Below are 16,027 nucleotides of genomic sequence, written 5' to 3'. Positions count from 1 at the left end.
TGTAGTAGGTAGATTATCTTCATTTGTGGGACTATGATTGGTGACTTTCAGACGCTAGTTATGTTCTTTCGTCCACTCTTCCTGCATCGCGACACATTCGCAGTTACATGTAGATTAATTATATACCATGCCCTTCAGGTTTCATTTTTCACCGATGAGGTAGTATCTTTGTTGTATATGCGATGAAGTTTCATGATATCATTTATTGTCTTTTATGATTTTGCATAAGATGGTCAAAGAGGAAAGACACCAAAAGATCTATCGTACTACTGCGAAAAGGCCTGAAAAGGAAAAGATAGAGAGATGAAAACGAAGTACATGAAGAAACTACCAGTTGAATTGATCGATAGGCTTAAATGGTAAAAAGGAAAATGAATTCACTGCACAAATACTGAACCCCACTGCCTTGCCATCCATCTTCATACACCTTGAGCCATTACCACCTCGATATTTGCTATAAACCGCTGAATATAATCACTGGATTGCGTGGGAAGAGACGAAAAGAGTGGTTATCGCTTAGCGGGCTGTGGCGAAAGAAGAGGTCAGCAAGGATCTGATTGAGCGATAAAAGAGATGATGACGGAGGCTCACGAGTGGTCGTCGAAACAGTACTGATTTGATTTCGAGACAGGTCAGTATGACATTACGAGTTGGACAAAGAATCAACACCATCAGTCAGGAGAGGTTGAGAGTGTGACAGTAACTCACAGATATGTGGTTCGGGCGCTATAAGAGGAAACAACGAAGGAGAATCAGCGATCAACCAGTGCTCTCCTAGTGACACGACATCTTCAAGATTGATGACCCACCATGCACTTCGAAGTGTTCCCATCCTAAGGACTGCGTAATGCCTATCCCTCGCCATTCATTCTCTTCGAGTATTCTCAATAGTCCCGAATCATCCGATGAGAAATAACTGGATAGGGGGATTCGTAAGCACTCCAACCATTCACAGCTCAAGGTCCACAAAGTTATTCGTATAGACAGACCCACCTTTTTGGGATGTACTTCAACATGGCTTTTGGAAGTATCACGTGTCGATATTCGAACTTATCATCAGAGTCTATAGTATGATAGATAAATCATAATCGGTCAGCCCATCCCCTTTACATACTTTCGGCTCGAACTTGAGGGTGAGAGAAATTCTAGTTCACATACATCGATCTGAATATATGATTCTGCAGTATCCATCCAGTCAGCTTGGTCATATTTCTGTTTAGTACTTCAAATGATGATGCTCACCTCTCCGCCAATTCCTCCATGGTGGGCTGTTTGCTCTTGGACATGATATCTAATTTATGGGACGCTTATGGGATGCGGACGATCCGATTGAAGGGATTCGGTTCGGATTGTGTTCCTTGCTTGATCTGTATATCCGGAGACGGAGAGAGTTTCTGTAAGCTTGCGCTTATGTTTGACTGTGATAGTGATCGAGTTTGAGTCGTATTTCAGGATGAGCGGATGAGAGGATGAGAATATGAGAATTGCAGTTAACAAGTGAATCGGAAAAAACGCGTAAAGATCTTACTCGTCCGAGACGTGAATGGATGAATGAATGTTCTGATGGTGGAGGATGACAACGGGATCAAATGACAATACGTGTACTCTCTTTCATCCAAGGATGCTTACGTATAGCTAAGAAGGATGGATGCATTCACTATACTGATAGAGGGAAGGAAAGCATGACAGGCTGAGTCTGAAGGCCGATGCATGGAAAATGAGACAGGAAAAAGACGGCATCGAAGTGTAGGAGGAAAGGGCGTGGCGGAGAAGACAAGGTGGTGATAGAGGACGGGATGGGATGGGGTGGGAAGTTAACCTGAGGAATGGTGGAGAGGGATCAGCGAATTAGAGGCTCAGATGTCAAGGCGAGATCGAGAGACACTAGGAGAATGGACGGAACCTGAGGCCGAAAGATGGTGAAATGAGGCGATATAGGGACGAAGGCGGGTAGTCACGCTGCCTGCAAAACCTGGCATCACGACTACTTGATCGTCATTGCCAATCTATACTAGAGGAGAGGTCACACACGCGTATATATATAAACCAGGTCCTTTCGCATGGCCAGTCGTTGCACTTCGCTTGCTCCTGACCATCAATACACTGATGGGAATTTTCAGTTCAGATACTGTGTATTTTGCTGATCTGTGTATAAAGTCGAGGTAAATTATATCATACGGAGTAATACTCACAGTTTCTTGCCACTCATTTGTGATCCTTCTGTTCTTAAAATTAGTCATCGTCTATCTACTGAACGATCAACGGTGTAACTTGCCATGTCCATCTATACTCCAAATCATTTTGCGCGGGGATTACCACGGTATCCCATCTCGTCCAAAATTAATGGCACGGAGTGATCCCTCAGAATGGACGCATCCTCGATCCAAGATTGACAGCGGGCTCCCTCAAAAGAAGATAATAAGACCTGTCGACCCATCTCATCCAATCTGTTCGATCTGGAAATCGACTCTTTGACCTAAATTGCTCATGGTCATCAATGAGTATATCTGGCTAGCAACATCCGTATCGGTGGATATCCTACGGATATCTCATGAAGAAGAAGGACATCAGGACCTGTGCCCTCCATTGATATGGATCGGTATACCTCCGGAATCGATATCAATCGCTAGAGGTGGAGATTTAGTGGCAAGATGTATAACCTTGCGAAGAACGTTTGGCTTTAGGGATGTACAAGTTGAAGTACAAGAATCATAAGTTATATCACTCTCTGGCCCTGGTCCTGGACAAGTATCAAAACCAAACACTAAGCTGATATTGAAAGAAACTCCTGAATATTTGTATGACGATGTGACCCATTCGATCATTTCGAAACTTTCAACAGCGATAGGTCTGGTATAACTACACCTATATCCTGCAAATCCGATTCTTACGGGATGACTTCTTTCTATCTGAAAAATACCAAAGAGGAAGGAGAGTTCTACCTACTTACAGCTCGTCATGTTGTATCCGACATTGACTTTGATAAAACAGATGTCCCCGTTCCTGTTCCTGTTGTTTTATGCAATCATCTGTTTGAAGAATGTATGGAACAGATAGAATATCTTACCAGGAAGAACCAAAGGTAGATTGAAGAAGCCAGGCTAGACATCGATTCCACTGACGTAGGAAAGAATGAGAGTCTAGTTAGACGAGCAAAGCATGTCTTGGATTATAGTCCACTAGATATAAAAGAACTGGGAGAACTTCGAAAAGAATTGGTGGATCAATGGTCTCAAGAATCACAAAGGAGGATCGGTATCGCTCATCATCATCCGCCGACCAATCACCAAAATAAGGTAGAGGTTGATGTAGACGTAGACGTAGACGTAGATGTAGATGACGGTAGAGGGCTCAATGATTGGGGGAATGATTGGGCTTTAATCAAATTGGATAAAGATGACCTTCCTTGTTCAACTAGAAAACCTCTTCTCAATATCGATAAAGCCGTTATGTTACGGTTAAGCAGTATTCGAACAGAAGACGATATGGAGAAATCATCGTTAGCAGTCATTATGCGAGGAGCGAAAAACGGAATACGACTAGGTCAATCAATGTCTGTATTTTCAATGGTCAGGTATCCGTATTCCTCAAAGAAATGGATACAACAATGGGCAATAACGACAATGAATGAATGGGAATTTACATTCCGTAAATCATCCTCATTCGCCGATCAAGGTGATTCAGGCGCAGGGGTCGTAAGTAGAGATGGAAAATTCGGGGGGATCGTGGTAGGTGCTACAGGAAGAGGAACAGGGGATGAATCGCGTGCAATTATAGATATCGTGTATGTGATGCCGATGTTCCATATAACGGAAAGGATGACAGAATCGGGTTTAGGTGATTTTCCAGCTGTCATAGGGTTCTATGTCAATTAGAATGTGAAATAAACCCTTACATCAACCTCAGTGTCGGGGCAAGGTGCTTCCGAGGATCTCTTCAACCCAGTCCATGACCTAGATGAGGTAGACATATCATGCATTCCATATAACCCATCTACCGAAACCCAAGGTATACGTTTGTTCTCCAGATAGACGATTTGATGAATCTACAATGATACGGAGGAAAGTCGATTGAAGATGTTGAGCGAATGAGCTTAGTCGAAAAGACCGAAACCCTATCAAGCACGCAGAAAGTCAGCATACGGAAAGCATGAATGAGTATATATCCTGATAAGTACAACGTACCATGTCATCATCGGACTCCTCCTTGGCCTCCTCTTTCTTCTCCTCAGCAGGGGCAGCGGCATCACCACCGGCAGCGGCGGCGGAAGCACCACCAGCAGCAGCGGAAGGAGCGGCACCACCGGATGGGACGGAAGCGAGTTTGGATGAACCTTCAGCGATGAGCTATAATTGTAGGGCAAGTTAGCGATAGTTCGGTAGGATACATAGCGAATGCGATCAAGATAATTCTTTTTCTGATGATCCCCTATGAAGACGTAGAAGATACTCCTACGTCCCGGGATACCAGACTGTTTTATTCGAGATCAAGACCACCCCACTCACCTCGTTGATGTCTTTACCTTCAAGTTCAGAGATCAATTTGTCGAGTCTCTCTTGTTCGGCCTCGATACCGACGGTCTCGAGGTGAGCCTTGACGTCGGCAGCGGAGGGGGAGGCGTTACCACCGAGCTGGAGGAGGAGATAGGAGGCGAGGTACTTCATCTGTAAGTACCGTAAGCATCAGCCATTTGTTCGTCCAATCCGACGCTTATTTCCCTTCCGTTCTTGCATTCTTCATTGTTCTCCTTCGGGCAGATGTACCTGGGAGAACACACTCACTTTGTTTTGTTGTTTAGTGGCACGTCAACCAAGTTTAAGCTATCAAGCAGGAGAACGTTTGAGCCTTTGTTGATGATGAGGAGAAGGAGTTGAAGAGTAGCCAACGTCGATGTCAAAATTCGATAAACTACAGAGCGACGAACGACCACGAGAGTGTCAGTAATGGAAATTACATTACTACGGCACTGACCGGGATTATGCAGTGTGGCACACTCTCAGTAGATACCTAAAATCCGACATCGGTGATAAGCCCCTGGTCCTCGCCACTGGCCGCGTGGCTACGGACCCCTCCGCCTTTGTTGACCACTTACTTCGGTTTCATGAGCTAACCGATGAGTCCACTTTGTAACACCTTCACGACCCTCTTCACATCTCTCATCTCACAGAGTCATATATATATGCGTATAACCGCATACATCCCATGTGAGCATCAAAAGTCACTCCGAGTGAGGCAGCTCATACGGCTAATGACATCGGGAACACCCATACTCCGACGTAGACCGCTATCTACCAAGAACCCCAGCATCGAACATGGGAGCTCCCCTGGACATGTCGCTACCCCGCCACGCCAAACCAACCGATCATCACCTCATCGGGCTGCGTTGAGCTCCACTCTCAGGTATGATCAGGTCATCGAGGATACTCCTTCACCACTTCGAGAGCTTGAGAGGGGATGGAAGGAGATACGTAGGAATAGATTGGGAATACCTCAGCCAATGGATGGAGATGAAACGGCCATTCAGCTTAGACATACCCAATACGAACAATCCCAAAATCCTAAGAACATAGACGAGGAACATCAGAAAGTTCTCAGGGGAGATCGGATGAGACAGATAGATTCTTATGATGGGATCAAGAGGAACGTACGTCAGCGAAATAAAGACCAAGTCAATGTCCGATTTGTCACCTCTTCATCTTCAGCTCTTCTTACTCCACCTCAGACACCGCCAGAATCGCCTAAGTCCCCGCATGTCCATTTATCATCAACAATCAATGAGCAATCCGAATACCCTCCGCCCAATAGTATGACCGTCGGACCGAGATTGTCTACAGCAAAGTCAGCATTTGTAAAGTCTCCTATCCTACCGAATCAAGCTCACAAAGAACAACCATTTACAAGAAAAGCCTTGCAACCGATACTCTCCTATCCACTGCCACCTACCTCACATCCGGTACCTATACAGAAGAACAAGAAAGATACGATTTACATCCCCTCACAACCATCATCCTACGAAATGATCCTTTATCTTGTAGGTGGGCGGATTATCAAGGTGAAGAAGGGAGGCAGTCTGGTCGATTTCACCACTGAGGATAGTATGGGGAAGGTAAGGGAGAGAACATTGTATACCTCGCGTGCGGAGCAATGGGATGAGGAGGATAGGAGGGATTGGAAGAATCTGAGAGGAGTAGTAGAAGGGTTTAAGAGGATTACGCCAAGGGTGAGTCCCACTTCCCCTCAAACAAGTGTACCCGTTGACATTGACTTGGCGGTTCACGTTGTAGATCGAACTCTTTCATCCGCTTGGACATCTATCGATCACGTGCTCATCACCACCGGATATCATATTGACCTTTCAGTTGCAGTCTCCTCTGACACCTCCAGACTTCCGAAACGATAAAATGGAGACATCAGAACTGTCGAGTCGAACTGAATCAACGAAGAGGGTATGCAAAGTACGCCTGGTATACTCTAGGTCTATTAGGGAATTAAGGCTCGATACCGCGAGTACAAATGTGCTTCGTGAAGAGAAAATCAGGACTAGAAGAATCGTTCGAATCTCTCGTCAAGTTGGTTCTACTTCGATGAAAGAGCAGAAGACTCGTAGGCAGGATGATTTTGAAGGTATATGTCGGTACTTTAGCTTAGATACTGAGCTGCTAGATTGGAAGGAGGAAGAGAAAGAAGCGTTGAGAACGCTATGGGCGTTGAGGGATGAATGGGTTAGATGGGATGGTGGGTAGGTGCACATATCATTGCAGTCCCTTTCGACGCCATCTCCAACAATGTACCTCCTGAGCTTGTAGCTGTCAGTGATCTGTTGTATCTCGTTGTATGTTGCCTCCTCGGGTTCTCTCTCATGTATCATGCATAGTCTCATAGATGGGGAGGGCATAGTGATTCTTACATGAAGGGAGAGTGCCACAACGATCAGAGTGATGTACGGTGGTGTTCGGTATTCTCGGCGTTATCTCTACGGTGAGATTCCTGTTGGATGCGTCTTTTGACTTTTCATCAACGACTTTACTTTATCAAACTACGTCTATGTTTATCTATACATACATATCCAACTACTTAGCAGGTAACGCCATGTCAAAGCACATCACTCGTCCACTCAGAGCGATAGGCTCATCATCGAGGATAATACGCAGGTCAGCATCTACAGTAGCTGAATCGTCGACATCCTCATCTCCATCTTCATCTTCCGATCTGCCTCCTACAGCTTCATCCTCATCCTCGTCAACCCCTTCCGAATCAACATCAACCAAACCAAGTGGTCTACCAAGACAAGCATTCTCGATCCCTTATTCTCCTGTCCCTCGTTTACCAAACTTCCCAAATACCTATAACTCACCTATACATAAACATTACAACCACCCTTCACCGTTATTCTCCCCTCCACCACCTTCGAAATACCCTACGACGCTGGAAGATCAAAATGCTCTGAGAAAGGAACAGAAGCTTTCGGCTGTATCTGGATTGAGCAGGGAAGAATTGAGGGGGCTGAATAGATTCGTAGTGAGGAGTAGAAAGGTGCAGCATATGACAAAGAAGGGAAAGATGTAAGTATAGGTATGAATTCAACTAACAATAAAACGCGGGTTGCTGATTCTGCATGTTGTATTTCATGAATTGTAGGGGGGTGAACCAAGCTTATGTAGTCGTCGGATCACCTGAACGAGGTTTAGTAGGATTAGGTAGAGGTAGAGGTCATAATGGTGCTGCAGCTGCTGATGCGGCTTTCCATAAAGGTGAGCATGAGCTAGCCAATTACCGATCATTTCAGAGACTACAGCTCATGTGCATATGTTGATTTTTAGCCGTTCTCTCGATGGACTACGTGAACCGATATGAATCTCGTACGCTTTGGGGAGAAGGTAAAGATTTGACTGGGAAATGGGGTGCTGCGAAAGTACATCTTAGAGCTAGACCTCCAGGTGAGTATTGGATCCTTCCCTGATTATCATATATCTATCTTTTTGGCTGACCAATCTTGGCACAGGATTCGGTCTGATGGTCCCACCGATGATTCATCGGTTGTTCACTGCATGCGGCATCAAAGATGCCAGCGCTATGATCACCGGCTCCAGAAATAGACCGGACGTTCTCAAAGCGACCATCCAGATATTACACGGTGGTGTAAGTGACTTTGTCTTTCGGTGTTGTCGGCTGCTGCACCCAGCTGACCGAGTGATTTGCGTTCACAGGGCAACCCATCAGGATTCGGTACGGGTCTGTTCGGCAGGAAAGGGCCGAGGGAGAATAAAGGTCAAGGGATGAGGAGTAAAGAAGAGATTGAGAGGGAGAGGGGAAGATACGGTGTGGATGTCGGTAGAAGGACATAGGGGCAATTGTATAGCATGCATCGCATCATCAGTCATACCAGGAGATCAGAAGTATCTGCTCTGATGCCACATATATAATCTTATTTTGTCTGCTCTTCATCCTGCCGTTGATGTTGTCCGACGGAATCAAATCCATCCGCTAGAAACACAACCGCATGATGACATCTTCCCACTGGCATAATCATTCATTTCCTAACCTTTCTCACATCTCATCTCGGACATCATCTCATCCCGCAAATGCACTCATGCTCACATGCATCCACAGCCAGCATAAACAGATCAACACAGCAAGAAGCTATCCAGCCAGATACGAACCTTCATCAAACAGCATTATTCGTCAACATGTCCAGCTTCGATCCTCCGTCCCCTGCTGCTCTCGTCTGGTCACTCCCCCACATCCGAGTGAGGATACTGAGCTATCTTAGACCTCAAGACTTGCTGAACACTCTGACGCTGTCCAAGGAGAATTTCAACGTCGTGGTGGGTGTGATGTTCAGAGAGATGAACCATTGGAGCTATACCAGGTTGAAAGACCATTGCAGGTCTATCGTGAGTCCAACAGGCTCGTAGCTGGTCTGTTTTTCGATTTTCCGATCATTTATCATACAGTAAAAGCTGATCTCCCTTCTCATGTCTCTAGCAACGCCTTCGTTGTTATACCTCCGCCGTACGATACCTCGAAACAGCCGCTGAGCTGAGTACAGCCAAAGGTCCTTCGATATTTATGACTTTTCCCAATCTGCTCAAAGCATACACATCAGATTGCGCACACCGCGCTTTTGGCGAGATTCAGGAAGCCTACGAATACCTCGAGCTCGTACAGCCTGCGGATCCAACAGCAGCGGGATACTTCAATTTTATTCGGAACTATGCAATATCCCCTATCAGCGCGCCCACATTGGTGTATGGTGAACATGAGACGTTTCCGCCTGGGTGGGACATACAGGTGAAAGCAGGTTCGATCGATTGCTCAGACGAATTGATTGGAAGGGATCAAACGGAATTGACACCGAGTGGAGTAGTCGATAAATTGCTCGAAGCTTGGTTGGATGAAAAAGGGATATTTAGTCAACCATTCAAAAAGTTTAGGATACAAGCTCCTGTGACTAGGAGGAAATTGGTAGATACGATTAAGAAAGTCAGTCAGATGGGTCAAGAGTTGCCGCAACACCTATCGGTAACGTTGGTCAATGCGGATGGACATGACGAAGCACAATCACAGCAGGGACCAGTCTTGGAAGATGCCAACCAAGATGGGAATGCGAACGATATTCAGGCAAATGTTCAAGGTGAGACAGATGCGATCCCGCCAACACCTGCATTAGATGATCTGAGAATGGTAGAGATACTATGTGAACATTTCGAGGGATTGGAGTTATACATCCATGAAAATTCGGATCTATACCCGAAATATAGTTTACATGATTTACTATGTCATGAGCCTATTGATTGGTCGGACAAGCAAAGCAAATTAAGAAGATTGCTCTTATCTATTGACGTCTCCGAAAATTATTCTCTGTTCTCTATACCGAGGTCAACTCGTTCGCGTTCATCAAGTTCGTCATCATCAGACCCCTCTTCGCCCTCCCCGCGCTCACGTTCTCCTTCGAATACAACACCCCAACAACCATCACTGCACTTAGACAGCCTCACATTGCTGCTGTATCCACCGATACCCTCCGAGACCCCTCCGGAATGGACTTTCACCCAATATCTCCCTTCGATGTCATTCTTTGCTCAAGCGATACTTCACCAATTTGGGACTAGTCCCAACTGCGAATATACAATTAAAGTGAAACAGTGGGGACCTAGAAGAGACGAGCTGTTGAGTAGGTCGTTGACGGATCTTCTCAGGAAAGAGATAAGAGAGATTGAACATAGAGAGAGCGTGGATCGGAGACCTGGATGGAGACGGATTGGAGGGAGCGGAAGAGAAAACAGATTTGTGGGAGAGAAAAGGATTAAGAAGGCCAGGGCTAGGAATTATACGGATTGGTAGGATGGGTCGATTAGGAAGATTTCCGTCTCTGGATATCAGGCATATTATATTGTCGAGAATCGTTGATATAAATGTTACATGTCATAGGGAATACTGCACAACATGTATGGAATAATTCACAACGCTAACCCCACTCGCAGTCTTCATCGCTTGAAGTGTACGCGAATGATTTTTAGGTGTGGCTTCTTGTTTCCTCTGCACCTCCACGAGGCCCTCGTGTGGATTCGAAATGATCGATCAAAGTGGGAGATATGCCCCCGATCAGTATGAACATACTCACATGGGGTTGACAGTGGATTTTCCACATCACGATTGTTGCTAACACGCAATTGTGCTTTGTCATCCCCGTACAACCCGGATCGAATCATGTATAAGACTTGTGCCTCCGCAAGGCTCCGAATCCATCAATGTGAACGAGACGAGGGATGCGATGGTGTTTGACATGTATTGACCCATGACGTCCTAGTCTGAATGAGCTGTCCGAGATAAATTTGAATCATCCTCGGCCGAGGGATCATATACCGGCGGGAACGCAAAGGCCTTATTCTACTATGCCGCCGGCAGTTGTGAGCCACCCCCTGATGTCAGGGCTTTGGAGTATTTAATCGAAAACTTCCGCAGAGGCATTACCTTTGAGAAAATGATTTTTGGGTCGTTTGTTTACCCTTACCAATTACGGATTATACAACTAGAACCGTCATCTCACCCTCGCTTATGACCGAAAAGCGATACTTACATGCTGTAAAATTGATGATGAAAAATTTAACCGGTTTGAGAAACAACATACTTTGTACTTGCTTGGTATGATTTGGGGGGGATGCGAATGTGAATATTCACGGTTACGGGTCTTGGAGAAGGATATAGGGGATGAAGTCGTATCCGCAAAAGGGTAAATGGGGTTACATACGACCCGAGATCGTTTCTCTTGGTACATACATTGCGTATCGGAAATTGTCACGAGAGAAAGAAAAAATCAAATTGAACTAAACAAACGGTCGACGAAGTCTCTGACATACATTCATTATATAACATCTGTGTAATCCTTTTCTATCTTTCTTTTCTTATCTTTACTCTGTGTTTATATTCTATACAATCATACATAACAATCAATCACAAACGATACATCCTATACAGGAGGTAGCTCAGCAAATTCGACAAGATGGCTCCTAGAAGTAGTAAGAAAGCATTGACATTATGTCTCTTCCAAAGTTTGGCGGGTGTACTCTTCGGTTGGAGTAACTCTGAAGGAAGTGGTCTGGTAAGTCCGCCTCTCCTTCTGGATCATGTATGCTTTGGCTCAGTGTACGGTACACCTTCAGTTCAACATGGACTCGTATCAACGACGATTCGGTGTCTGTGATGCCAGTGGCGTATGTACGCTCGGTACGACCAGACAAAGTGCTATCACCGGTTTATTGAGTGTTGGTGCAACCATCGGTGCTGTTGGTTCTGGTTCAATTGCCGATCGAGTGAGTCGCACCTACCACTCGCAGCTATAGATTGTGATGCTGACCATTTCTGCAGTTCGGTCTTCGTCTCACTTGTTTGATCTTCATTTTCATCTACTTGATCGGTGCTGCCATTGAAGTGAGTCAAGTCTGTCCCAGCTTATCTCCTCTTTCCTCTGACATCGAATCCTCCCATAGACCTCCGCCATGAACACTTATGGACAAATCTGTGTCGCTCGACTTTTGACTGGTCTTGGTGTCGGTGCTACATCAGGTTTGGTACCTGTGTTCCAAGCGGAAGCTGCCCCACCAAGATTCAGAGGTTTGGTGACTGGATCTTTCCAATTGTGTGTCACCCTCGGTATTTGGGGTGTGGCAATGACCAACTGGGGTATGAGCTCATATGCCGGTGACGTATCGTAAGTCCAACCCACTCGGATATCGTATCGGCGTACACTTATGATATTCCTGCTACAGATGGAGAGTCCCAGTAGGTCTCCAAATGGCCTGGGCCGTTTTGTTACTCGTCGGATTCGTCTTGTCACCTGAATCACCCCGATTCCTCGCCAAGAAAGGAAAGTGGGATCACTGCCGTAAGAACTTGGCTAATCTCCGAGGTCTCCCAATGGATCATCCCGATATCGAGGTGGGTAAAAACTACTCTATCAACAATACAGCCATGAGCTGACGTGTATCGTACAGACCGAGATGGAAGAGGTTCGTGCCGCCACGATAAAAGATCAAGAACAAGGTGATGCAAGGTACTTGGAATGTTTCTCCACCAAAGACCGAATTCTTTGGAGGACTATGATCGGTATCTTTGTGCAGATCGGTCAACAGATCACCGGTATCAACTTCTTCTTCTCGTGAGTCAGTCCATCGAGATCAGTGGATCCGTCGTGCTCACACAGCTCAATAGCTACGGTGTCCAATTCGCCCAAACTGCTGGTATCGATAACAGTTGTAAGTATATCTCTTTGCGAGAACCAATTAGCCAACGCTGACGTTGAATACAGATATCTTCCAAATCATCCTCGCCTCTGTCAACGTCCTCTTCTCCTTCCCCGGTATCCTCGCTGTCGACAGGGCCGGTCGAAGACCCGTCTTGCTCATCGGCGGAGCTCTTATGTTCACTGGTCAAATCGTCGTCGGATCAGTATCAAAAGCTTACCCAGATGACAAGATCGCCGGTGACGTCTTGATCGCTTTCACTTGTCTCTTCGTGGCGAGTTTCGCATCCAGTTGGGGTCCAGTCGCTTGGGTCGTATGTGGTGAAACTTTCCCTATCAGATTGAGTAGCTTGTGTGTGACTTTGGTAAGTCGTTGTGTGTCTCAATAATAGAGACTTATCGCTGACAGCGAACATAGGGTACCGGCGCCAACTGGTTGTTCAACTTGATCATCGCTTTTGCCGCTCCGCAAATTCAAGCTATTATCGGAACTGGTATCACCTTTGTATGGGCAGGATGTCTTGCTTTGTCGTAAGTCTCCTGCGAGTGTAGGTCTGATGCAACTGCTGACGGATCCGCTGCAGATTCACCTTTGCCTACTTTTGTATCCCCGAGACCAAAGGAATGTCCATCGAGGAGTGAGTTGAGATTTTATACACACTGCTAACAAACGTCTGCTGACATGACTGCTCCAGGGTCGACGCTTTATACCTCTCTCACACTCCCGCCTGGAAATCAGGTAGCTTCAAAGAATCCCAAGCTAGCTCCCAGAAGCTCGCTTACGAGAAAGCTTACGCCAGATCTACCCACCGAGAAGGTCAGGAAGGGAAATCCTCTCAACAAACCAGTGCCAGAACTAGTGCCGAGGGTGCTATGGTATAATCGCATACAAACATAATATCATCACCTGACTCATCTCATCATACACAAAAACTCATCCAGCATAATCAAAACATTAGAATCATAGAACATAGAACATGGAACACGGACCATCAAATATATACCATATTGTTTCTTCACGTCATGTCATGAATTACCTGGCTTTGCAGCGAGATATATAACGATAAGCAAATACATTATAAGCTCTATACTGTCTATACTACTACTGATACATAAGTCAACTTTCATAATCTAAATACATGCAATGGCTCGAGATCAATACTATCAAGTATTCTCGCAAGGTCCATCCAGGTATCCTTCCACAAATCAATCGTCTGGTGATCAACGGGTATATCGAAAGTCAATTTGTCAGGTTTATTATTCCTATTGTGCACAATCTCCAACGATCCATCTTCATCCATTGAAGAGATCGTATCATCCTTCCTCATATAGTATCCACCCAGACCAGCTGATGAATGTACCCAGAGCATCTTGGTTGCCGAAGTGCGATGTATTGATTTCTGTCTACGAAAACCATCATGTTTTTCCAGCGTGTCCCATCGGGTGTGTCCGTTGGGAGGGAACGTATCCGATTCATAAGGCAAAGACAGGTCCAAAGGCTCTCCACCATAATAGGTATGATCCGCTGCTATCGATCCGATATTATTATCTAGACTCTCAAGTCTTTGTATTGTAGCATTACGAGAAGGGTTTTGACGGATGGTGATGAATTCATCCAAATCGATATAAGCTTGGAACTTGTCCTCAAATCCATAGCGCATCAAACAGTCGGCTGCATATATAGCTTGATCTGCGTAATCTTTAGCCATGAATGCGTACTGCTGAGAGAGGTTCGGAGCGTCTAGGTAGGTATCATGTAGATCGAGTAGTTGGTTGAGCTGGTCGATCCAAGAGTGGAATTTGGGGTCACGAGAATACCAATGGACGCTGTCTACACCTTGATACATGTGCCATACCCTCCATTCCACGAGGTGCTTGAGTGGAACTATCCCTTCTTCTTCGTCGGATGGTTGAAGTCGAACGGGAGATACGCAGATGGTTAGCTGGTCGGTCGGTGCTGCGGCTGACCAGTCGGAGGCCGAGATGGTATGGACAGGTCCTGTAACCTGTTTGATTAACGTATCATGGTTATCCGATTGCTCTAAGCAGGCTGATTCTCTCCAAGCTAAATAGAGTGAATCGAAAGCAGTGTCTTCTATCGCGCATTCACCAAGGTCGTACCATGATTTCAATTCCACTTGACCATTCCGGATAAGGTCCATGAAGGCTGTCCTAGCAGATTCTGAAGCAGACGTGTCCATCTCACCTTGAGTCCACAAAGGCATTTGACATTCCACCAGGAGGTATTCGTCCCTCGCTTGATTGGTCACAGTCGCTTCTAGCTCTTCCATCTGAGTGTGATCTGCCGTGGTGTATACACAAGCAAATTTAAGATAAGCTACACTCGGTGGCAAACGAGCTTGGACGTGCAAACTCATCCAATCATCGTACCCATCTTGCTCGACGAACCACAACGAACTGAGCTGATAGTGCGATTTATCGAGATCTTTGGTAGGATGAATAGATGTGGACATGTGATACATGGTCCCTTTGTACGGGTTCGTGTGGAAATAAGGTTTGAAGGGGGATTGAGAGGATGATGGTTTGGTGGTAAGGACCAAGGGATTTGGAGTTTCTTCGGCCTCGCTGGCTGGGGAGTGGTCTATGCTGGATTGGTAAGACGACTCGGAGGGTGTTGATGATATGGGAGGGAAGTTCTCCACAAGAACAGCGGGAGTCGATTGAAGGGTTGCAGGAGCTGATTGTGAGATCGAGGCTGGCCTGAATTTCCCATGGAATACATGCTGTTCGAAGTCTGAAGATTGTTTAGCTCTGGGACACCTTCGATCTCGACATTAGACGTCTCCACTCACTCTCCTCCCTTGCAATCCTCTTAGCATCCAGCTTGAGATATCTACGAAGTCTATAAGAATCCAAGGTCTTTGCCTCGATGCCAGTGCCCTTTGTAACCCAGACCGGCTGAAAGAAGTCGACAACAACGAGGATTGTCAACAGGGACAAGGCTATTTTGGCCAGTCGTACAATCCACTTGGGACTGGATAGCGTTACTACCATTACCGATGGTGCTCATTGATGGGATTGCTATGAGCATAAAAGCATAAAACGTCGTAGTGTAGCATCTTCATATCTAGCACCTCACATCCTAGCTTCACATATTGCATCCCACAAGCACCTTTGATTTGGGTTAGGTACCCTTGCGTTTGCACAAACCAGGATGGAACTAGCATCGTTCAGGTATCCTGACAACTCAGGTTGCACGGATGTCCTTGTACACAGCGAGATTGTGTGGTGTGTTGTGTGGTGTATCAACCAAAATCTTCGAAA

At 45.8% G+C, this 16,027-nt stretch overlaps 8 protein-coding genes across 8 annotated transcripts; 5 read left to right on the top strand and 3 right to left on the bottom strand.

The window, feature by feature from the left end:
• Positions 1-509: 509 nt before the first annotated feature.
• On the bottom strand, positions 510-1,286 carry I203_100328 (cyclin-dependent kinase regulatory subunit; the record flags this gene model as incomplete). Its single annotated transcript, XM_019149070.2, has 7 exons — positions 510-524; positions 592-611; positions 709-726; positions 810-916; positions 994-1,063; positions 1,159-1,178; positions 1,243-1,286. 7 exons carry the CDS (start codon positions 1,284-1,286, stop codon positions 510-512), a joined length of 294 nt encoding a protein of 97 aa, XP_019001597.2.
• A 1,608-nt stretch (positions 1,287-2,894) lies between these two features.
• Positions 2,895-3,875, top strand: I203_100327 (uncharacterized protein; the record flags this gene model as incomplete). The annotated part of the gene is made up of 2 exons (XM_065516615.1): positions 2,895-3,082; positions 3,149-3,875. The coding sequence occupies 2 exons, from the start codon at positions 2,895-2,897 to the stop codon at positions 3,873-3,875; spliced, it is 915 nt and encodes a 304-aa protein (XP_065373433.1).
• Positions 3,876-4,093: 218 nt separating this feature from the next.
• Positions 4,094-4,664, bottom strand: I203_100326 (ribosomal protein P2; the record flags this gene model as incomplete). Its single annotated transcript, XM_019149072.1, has 3 exons — positions 4,094-4,114; positions 4,185-4,346; positions 4,506-4,664. The coding sequence occupies 3 exons, from the start codon at positions 4,662-4,664 to the stop codon at positions 4,094-4,096; spliced, it is 342 nt and encodes a 113-aa protein (XP_019001599.1).
• Positions 4,665-5,248: 584 nt separating this feature from the next.
• Positions 5,249-6,743, top strand: I203_100325 (uncharacterized protein; the record flags this gene model as incomplete). The annotated part of the gene is made up of 2 exons (XM_065516614.1): positions 5,249-6,220; positions 6,285-6,743. 2 exons carry the CDS (start codon positions 5,249-5,251, stop codon positions 6,741-6,743), a joined length of 1,431 nt encoding a protein of 476 aa, XP_065373432.1.
• Positions 6,744-7,089: 346 nt separating this feature from the next.
• Positions 7,090-8,345, top strand: I203_100324 (mitochondrial 37S ribosomal protein uS5m; the record flags this gene model as incomplete). Its single annotated transcript, XM_019149074.1, has 5 exons — positions 7,090-7,562; positions 7,639-7,751; positions 7,821-7,937; positions 8,003-8,139; positions 8,208-8,345. 5 exons carry the CDS (start codon positions 7,090-7,092, stop codon positions 8,343-8,345), a joined length of 978 nt encoding a protein of 325 aa, XP_019001601.1.
• Positions 8,346-8,687: 342 nt separating this feature from the next.
• I203_100323 (uncharacterized protein) lies at positions 8,688-10,344 on the top strand (the record flags this gene model as incomplete). Its single annotated transcript, XM_019149075.1, has 2 exons — positions 8,688-8,894; positions 8,986-10,344. 2 exons carry the CDS (start codon positions 8,688-8,690, stop codon positions 10,342-10,344), a joined length of 1,566 nt encoding a protein of 521 aa, XP_019001602.1.
• A 1,159-nt stretch (positions 10,345-11,503) lies between these two features.
• I203_100322 (uncharacterized protein) lies at positions 11,504-13,624 on the top strand (the record flags this gene model as incomplete). The annotated part of the gene is made up of 11 exons (XM_019149076.1): positions 11,504-11,602; positions 11,664-11,813; positions 11,869-11,931; positions 11,991-12,211; positions 12,270-12,438; positions 12,495-12,658; positions 12,712-12,755; positions 12,809-13,107; positions 13,161-13,273; positions 13,327-13,380; positions 13,438-13,624. 11 exons carry the CDS (start codon positions 11,504-11,506, stop codon positions 13,622-13,624), a joined length of 1,563 nt encoding a protein of 520 aa, XP_019001603.1.
• Positions 13,625-13,866: 242 nt separating this feature from the next.
• I203_100321 (uncharacterized protein) lies at positions 13,867-15,757 on the bottom strand (the record flags this gene model as incomplete). Its single annotated transcript, XM_019149077.1, has 2 exons — positions 13,867-15,497; positions 15,556-15,757. 2 exons carry the CDS (start codon positions 15,755-15,757, stop codon positions 13,867-13,869), a joined length of 1,833 nt encoding a protein of 610 aa, XP_019001604.1.
• Positions 15,758-16,027: the final 270 nt, after the last annotated feature.

The sequence above is a fragment of the Kwoniella mangroviensis genome (assembly GCF_000507465.2).
Source record: "Kwoniella mangroviensis CBS 8507 chromosome 1 map unlocalized Ctg01, whole genome shotgun sequence".
NCBI classification, from domain to species: domain Eukaryota; kingdom Fungi; phylum Basidiomycota; class Tremellomycetes; order Tremellales; family Cryptococcaceae; genus Kwoniella; species Kwoniella mangrovensis.
The sequence above is the reverse complement of the archived record's forward strand: the minus strand, read 5'-3'. Positions and strand labels throughout refer to the sequence as shown.